Below are 7,677 nucleotides of genomic sequence, written 5' to 3'. Positions count from 1 at the left end.
CGCTTCAGTTTGACGTTTTATCTGTACTCAGAGTACACAGCTGTGCCTTCTGAATGAAAGCTGCAAATGTCTGCTCAGCTGTTGGAGAGCTGCTGTGCCCTGCAGTGGCTGACTGTGCTGTGAGGCTTGTCAGAGTGGTTGGTCAGTGTGTGCGTGCCAAGCACGGACTTTATTCGAGCTTCTGAACTTCATATTATGACAGCCCAAACTGCTGCCAAGTGTGAAAATTGCACTGCTTGTTCAAGCAGTTTCCCAGATCTTCCAGATTTGGTAAGCAAGATCATTTGCCAACATACTGAAGAGACGCTGTGGGTGATAAAGATAAGGTAAATACAGTTACAGCTTTTCATGTTCCAGTGAAGTGAAATATTGGGACTTATTTCAGTACCTTTCAGGGCTTGGCCTCAGAAGGGAGGTTTATGTAGCAGATAAATCTGATGCTGACTGCTCAGCAGCATCTGAACTTGAAGTTTGGTTGTGAAGGGTTCAAGATTTCAGCAAGTCACACAGAAAAAGCCAGAAACAAATAAAGCAAATTCTGTGTCCTCTGGTTTAAGCAGTTGCAGAATGGTAGTTTTATCTCTGCAAGGTACTGCATTTTTTAGGTAATGCCTTACTAAAGAGTTGGGAAGTAACCTATTTGCCTTCCTGATGTACAAATGTGTTTTTAATCTGTTTGGTCTAACCTATTTTTTGCTTTATTTTTAATTAACGTAATCTTGAAAGATACAATGAGGAGCACAAGAAGCAGCTCACTTGACTACAGTAGGGGATGTGCAGTGCTTTCACTCACTGCAGTTGCAGCCAGAGCTGGCTCTGAGCAATGGTTGTCCATTGTTAGAATGCTCCAGGTCTGATTTTTTTCATACAGCCTGAAGTCTACTCACTGGGTGTGGCTTGTGTTCAGGGAAGAAGTCAGTGTACCTGACACAGAGGGCTAGAATCTTTCTATCTTGGAAATCACAGGGAGTCCATTAAAGCAGGAGTGTGTGGTGAAAGCCATACCTTGAGCAGTGGTGGAGAAATGCATGCCTGATTTTTCTTGTTTTAGGAATAGATAGAAGTGGGGTTTGTTGTCTGCCTCTATTTTCAGCAGTAATCTTTATTAGTGATACCAGGATGAAGAGGTTCAAGCTGAAGTGATCTCTAATTGTTAGGAAATAAAGGTCATCTTAATATTCTCTTGCATTTGGAGTGGGACCTTACAAACTTGGGAAATTACTTTGAACTTGCATAGTCCCAAAAGGAATCTTACTTTTGTTATTTCTTTTTATTTCCTGAAGAGATGGCAATGTCAAGTTAGTCTTTTGCATTCCAGGTTCAGCTGCAGGAGCTTGGAACACAAGCCTTCATCTGTCAAAACTAGGTTGCTTATTCTTTTGGGGGTGGGTAGAACAAGGACTTCCCCATATACACTTTTGTGTGACCTTTCTACATTTGACAGGTTACCATCTACCTGCTTCCTATTACATAAACCTGAGCTTGCTTCCAAATTTGCAAATCAAATTTTGGACTGCTACTGGGGAAGGAAAAAAAAATCTCAAATAATGCTGTGCTCTTTGCAGGATGATCCAATACATGCTTTTCCTGCATTTTTTTAGTCCAGCTATCTTTCCTTTTGCCTGCAGCTTTTGGTACCATTGTGGGCATAGACTGTGTTGGTGGAGGAAGAATTTTTCAGTTAACTTAGAAAAAATATTTAACCCACATGGAGAAAATACTGTCTTTGCACAGAAAACAGAGATACATTCATAAATAGTTTTTGCAGCCTCCCAGGTGAGTTGGGCAGGGAATGGAAAAGGTTTATGGCAGTGTTACCAGCCCAGGATTTCTGTGCTATACCCTGGTTCTCTGTCCAGGGGCAAGGCTGTACTTGGCAGTTCTGGTTGCTAGGGCTGATGACAAGGATAAGGGTAAAACCCAGTAATTCCTTTGAGAATCCTTGTGAAACCTCTCAGGCAAACTCATAGCCATCAACTAATTGGTTACTGCTGATGCAACAGCCACATTAAACTACATGGTTAATTTATCATAGATGATTTAAAATGTCTGTTGTCAGAATCTGTCACTGAGTCGCTGGAGTACAAATGCTTACCTAAATGCTTTGAGGCTCAACTAGAAGCAGAAAGGATAAAAAAATTATACGAGTTGAGCCATGGAAGAGCTCTACAGCTGAAACAAACCAATTCCAGCAGAAATACTGGACTACAAGAGAAAATACTCCCTTGGCAGCCTTGACCTAAGCAATTAAAAAAAAAAAAAAGTGGGCTGCAGGTTTTATTGGTAACTTCTAATTATAGGGTGTGGCAGCTGCGTTTACATTAAAGCCTGAAACTTTATGTGCTATGTGTGCATGCATGCAGAGAATGGAGGCCGGTGGTTGAACTACTGCTGAGCTGGGGCTCACTAAAACTGGTTTGCTTCCTTTATCTTAGAGGGTTTCTTATCAAATGACTGAACCAAGTCCTTACATGGTTTTCAGGTTGAAGCCAAACTGTCAGAACAGCCACCAACTCCTAGCAGAAGGCTTTAGATTGTACAGTCACCAGTAAAAGCAGAGCTTGGCTCTGTCCAGAGCAGCCTGGCACTGGCCAGCACTGCCCTGGCTGCAGCTGGGTGCACTGTGCCTGCTGGGACAGCCACTCCTGCCAGGGAAGCACCACACAGGAACCTGAAGAGGTGAACAACATACCACACCAACTCCTTTTATTATTAATGCTGCAGTTTGCAACTTCCTTCTTGTATTTTTTAATTCTGCTTTTGTCCTGCCTAGCAATTTCCTAAGTGTTAAAATCTGAAGCCTAATAAACCAAATTCAAGTTGAGACAGTAAAAATACCCCCCTCCTATTAGTTCGCTGCAGCCATATGTCTTCAAAGGCAAGGGCTGGGTGTGCTGGAGCATCTGACTCCTTCCTCCCAAGTCATAAAAACCCCCTGTACGCATCTTCAATAAACGCCATTCCAGCTTTTGAAGAGTGATGGGAGAGTCACTCAGCTTTTCTGCCGCCTCTTCTCCCCAGTGTCATGGCAGGAGAACTGCTACACTGTAGAGCCTGGGAGCTGAAAGATCACCTGTGAGGCCATTAACAGAGGGGACGTGAGTGGAGAATCTTGAATTATTCATCTTAACCTATTATACCATGTTACCAGTGACATTGCTTTCACTTTCTGTAGATTTTTATTAACTGTTTCCATTTGTTTTCACATCCTATTCATAAAGCAGCAAGCATCACTTTTGGCATGCAGAGAGACTCCTTGTACAGCTCAACCTGCACAAAGCAGCTGGACTTTTACAATAAAGTTCACAGGATTTAATTTTATACACCTCTGAAGAGACTACTCAAGTTAGAAATGCGTAATTTAAAATTACTATTGTACAGTGGAAATCACTTATTCACAATATTCATAGGTATTTATTTATTTACAAAATACTATCCTGAGAATTTTCCCTATTAAGCTTCAATTTGAGCAAAGTAGTTTGTATAGACCTAAGTAACAATGGTTACTTAATATAAGGAAAAATGCCAGTAGGCGAGCACAAAACTGATTCAGGTCATTCCCCAAATGACTGTCAAGTCTCCTGCTGTGGTTCTGGTTCTACAGCTGATGGATTTGACTGAGATGGTTCAACTCTATTTTCAGGAGGAGGTGGTGGAGGCAAAAATCCAGGTCGCTGAGGTGGATAGTGAGGATAAGGTCTCATTGGAAATGGATTTCTTACTGTGAGAGAATCAGAGTAATCCAGTTAGTATCAATCACAACAGTAAACATGTACACCTGCTCCTCTTGCTGGCTTACTGCTCAGCTTGGCTTATCTAACTAGAAGTCACATGTCAGGATCCAAAGAGACAGAGATACCAGGAAAGAGGAGAACAAAACCATCACTTTTCTCAGTAGTTACCCACAAGTCTCAAAGCAGCAGCCAGCCACTGCCATCTCCTGGGCTGCTGCTGCCCCTTCAGTCTGCCACAGCAACTCTTACGTGCCATACCTTACAGATAATTTTGGCAGATAAATGGCTTAGTTCTTCATACATACTCAGAGAACAGCAAGAGTCAGAAAGAAGTCCTGCAGTCTGATACTTAGACCTTGCTCGTCTTACAAACTCCAAGGGAAAACAGTAGTTTAGGGACTGTCCCTTTGCAGGGCACCGGCACACTTCAAAGCCAGAGGATGAAACTTTTAAGATTTATGGAAGATGCAATTTTATAGGAAGAAAAGGATTAAGGTAACCACCTACTTGCTTTCCTACCCCTCAGAAAGAATCCTTTAAACGCTGAACAGTACATGTTCCATATTTTTCAGCCAAAGCTAGTATTTGTAAAAATATCAAGATGAGCTGTTGTGAAAAAGTAAGTGTACAACACAAGGAACCTTAATCAGAAGGGATGCTCCCTGCTAGCTGAATTAAGAAGCAGTTGTGCTTCTAAGCAGTTAGCATGTCTACCCCTGTGGTAACTCACTACCTGCACAAAGCAGTTTTGTTCATCAGCTTGAGACAAATGCTGGCTAAAGCCACGTACTTGGCAGCGGAGGGCGTGGAGGCCCAAAGTCTCGTACTGGAAAGCATTCCCGTGGCCCATACATGCCAGCAGGAGGAGGGGGAGGAAAGGGAGGTCCTCGTCTCATGAAAGGTACTGGTGGTGCTCTAGGATCCACAGGCATCAGTGGAGGTCTGACTGGAGGGAAAGCTGGAGGTGCAAACCCTGAACTGACAGCTTCACTTTCAGGTGCCAGCGACTGATCAGGGAGCGAGTTCTGCAACACAAGGAAACCAGGGAAATTAGCAGAGGGAAAGGGAACATCTCCAGTCCCATCAGGCCCACTTTCATGTAGGTGTGACATTAGGTAAGAGCCGGTTCCAACTCTGCTTTAGCTGCAGCATAATCCTGAGCAAGGCTATCTATGTGTACTGACCACCTGCTTGACCATAATTTTGTCTTTTGAGATATAATTAATTTTCAACAGGGATTATATTAGTAATACATCAAAGTCACAAGACAATACGCATTGTGGTAAAGCATACATATAATTTTATAATTTGCACTGAAGAGTGCAATATTATGTGACCAATGGACTACAGACAAATGTTTCTATGTTTGTTGCAGAAAATGAAAACTTCTTTAAATCAAGCCTTTCTTTAGCTACTTACGCTAAGATTAGAATGATCCTTCATCCCATCTCCACTTGGTTCTGTTCGTGGACTATGTTCTGAAGATGTCTGTCCATCTGTATGCAAAAGTTACCATAAGCTACTCAGTGCTGATCTCTTTCTCTACACAGATTTCAGAATTTTTTTCTGAATTCAGGATAGAGTGGCAACAAAATCAACAGCAAGGAGTAGTTCCCTTTTGCCCCTCCCTCCAATTAATAATTTATTTCTTCAGTAAGCCCCATGCTGGGAATGGCTGTGCTATGATATGATTTTGGCACAAAGCTTCACACCAATCCCATTCTAGTATGACAAAAACCAATTCCCTCCTTGGCTGACAAATATCAAGGAAACTTCTAGAACCACATCAGTTTTGAGAAAGTAGACAGAAGAAATAATAATAATGATGATGCTAATAATAACAACCATCATCATCCTCTTCCTCCTCTCATATGCCTTATTTACTTTGTAAGTAAAGAGATAAATAGAAACTTCAGTCTTTTTACTTTTAAATTTTACTGGGACCAAGTATTTTCAATAACAACTAGAGAAAACTATTAAAGGGAATTGTCAGAGAGTAGAATCTGACTGGATAGAAACAGACTAAATATATACACTAAATACACTTTCTTTAAACAAACAAACCCCCAAATCTGGGATTTGAAAAATACGGCTTTCTTATGATTTAGCTTGAATAGAGATGATTATACTAAAAAACAACAAACCAAAACAAGACTACTAACTAGTGACAGAATTTTTATGTGCATGTTGTATTTCTACTCCTTGAAAGCAAACAAAGCTTTTTTTCTCAATGAACAGACAGGTCTTTTCAAACACTCTAAATTACTTGTCATTTCAAGCAGGCCCAGCCTTGTTGATGATATTGTTACTTAATCTAAAACATTTCAACTCCTATGTCATACAGACATAGAGAATATTCATGCCTTGATATTTATGTTGCATAACATTTTCCATTTTAGGTCATTATGAAGTTCCTCACAAACTCTGTCAACCTTTAGCTCTTCTTTCTGACAAGAAGCTTCCTGCTCCAGGTACCTCCTCAAGTGAAAAGTTTTCATAGTTTGCCACCCCATCTTAGGAAAATCCATATTATTTTGTTCACTTTAAACAACATTTTGATTATCTTTATAAGAAATGCAACTTGTTACCTCTCATGAGTAGGAGCCATGATTTTAGTACTGTGAGACACTGCTGTTCTGAAGTCAGGTGTGCTGGATGGGCTGGTTTTTGGTAATTGGTTTTTAATTGAAGGGGTTTTTTGGAGGGGTTGGGGTTTTTTTTCAAATACTCAGCCAACTCTAGTGAAATTATGTGTCTCTAGAAAGCAATGTTCACACACTCTTAATGACCTGTTAAATCCTGGCAACAAGGTTATCCAAAACCCTGTTTCCATTCCCTCGGCTCTGAATTGCCCAGGAACTGACTACAATGTTTAAAAAAATAAATTAATTGTTGCTTGGCAGGGACTGAAGAAAGGGGCAAAAAAAGGATGCATTAGTAAGTGCAAAGGCAGTGCACCTCTCCTGTCCTTCAGTCAGCAGCTAGGTGCTAGAAGACCTCAGTGGAACATGAAGTATTAGAAAGCAGAAGTGAGAAAGCAGTAGTGAAACTGATAGAAGGCTTGGGAAAGAGGGAAGGTCAGTAGCTGCACAGGGACAAAACTATAAGAACCATTCACTTTGAAACCTGAACCTTCGACTTGAAACTAAATTCAGCATTCCCAGTTCCCAAACACTGTGACACTGAGTAGCAAAGGTTCCCTTTCCTCTGGTCAGAAAGGGTGCAAGGGAGATGGTCACTTCTTACTAATCCTGTCAGTAACTGAGTCCTGGGTGGTGAAGTTTCTGCTGGGAATTTAATGGCTTCACTTCGTTGATGATAAGTATTAAGCTCTTAAGCTGTCAGTGATAAGGTCTCTGTGACCAAAATTTTGCCTCTGAGCTTCTGGCAGTTGCCAAGTGTCACAAACTAAAATGTACATAATCGGCCAAATCAAAACTAGTGGATCAGTGAAAGGTATGATTAAACTGGGGGCAATTCACTGTGAACTACAAAAAGCTTCCACTGTGGTCAACAGTTTGAAGGAAGAGGCCTCAGACCTTCTACCTCCATGCACCAAACCAGTGGACACATGAACATTTTCTGTTTCATTCTTTGTGAATCTAACCCTTTCTAACTTTACCAAATGTGGCACAGAAATGTAAGTATGGGTTTGTGGTGTTTTAATGCTGTGATGAACCTCATGGGAGGGACCAAAACAGACTCTCAACCAATTATGAGTGGTTATCATACAGAACGGCGAGGGTTGACCACAAAAATACCTGATGACTGCCATTCATGGAATCCTGCCCACCTGACAGCAGGTGCTCCAACAGGGAATGGCTGCATCAAAGCCAGCAGGTGTTAAAATGTTTCATACACAATGGAACTTGTGCTCTGTGGTAGCTAAAGACCTGTCCTCTTGCCACAGCTTGCCATGCACAGTCAGCTTACACTGGGATTT

The 7,677-nt window shown here is 41.4% G+C and overlaps 1 protein-coding gene across 4 annotated transcripts in view; it reads right to left on the bottom strand.

Annotated features, from left to right (window-relative positions):
* Positions 1-3,160: 3,160 nt before the first annotated feature.
* MIA2 (MIA SH3 domain ER export factor 2) overlaps positions 3,161-7,677 on the bottom strand; it is a 36,439-nt gene continuing 31,922 nt past the window's right edge. For all 4 annotated transcript variants that reach the window (XM_021542729.4, XM_021542727.4, XM_021542731.4 and 1 more), the window contains 3 exons: positions 5,154-5,230; positions 4,525-4,759; positions 3,161-3,721 (listed from right to left, as the gene is read on the bottom strand). In XM_021542729.4, the coding sequence (XP_021398404.2) occupies positions 3,573-3,721; positions 4,525-4,759; positions 5,154-5,230 (461 nt within the window). In that variant the 3' untranslated portion in view covers positions 3,161-3,572. The remainder of the gene's footprint in view (positions 3,722-4,524; positions 4,760-5,153; positions 5,231-7,677) is intronic.

This window comes from Lonchura striata, chromosome 5, assembly GCF_050655825.1.
Source record: "Lonchura striata isolate lonStrDom1 chromosome 5, ASM5065582v1, whole genome shotgun sequence".
Taxonomy (NCBI): Eukaryota; Metazoa; Chordata; class Aves; order Passeriformes; family Estrildidae; genus Lonchura; species Lonchura striata.
The sequence above is the reverse complement of the archived record's forward strand: the minus strand, read 5'-3'. Positions and strand labels throughout refer to the sequence as shown.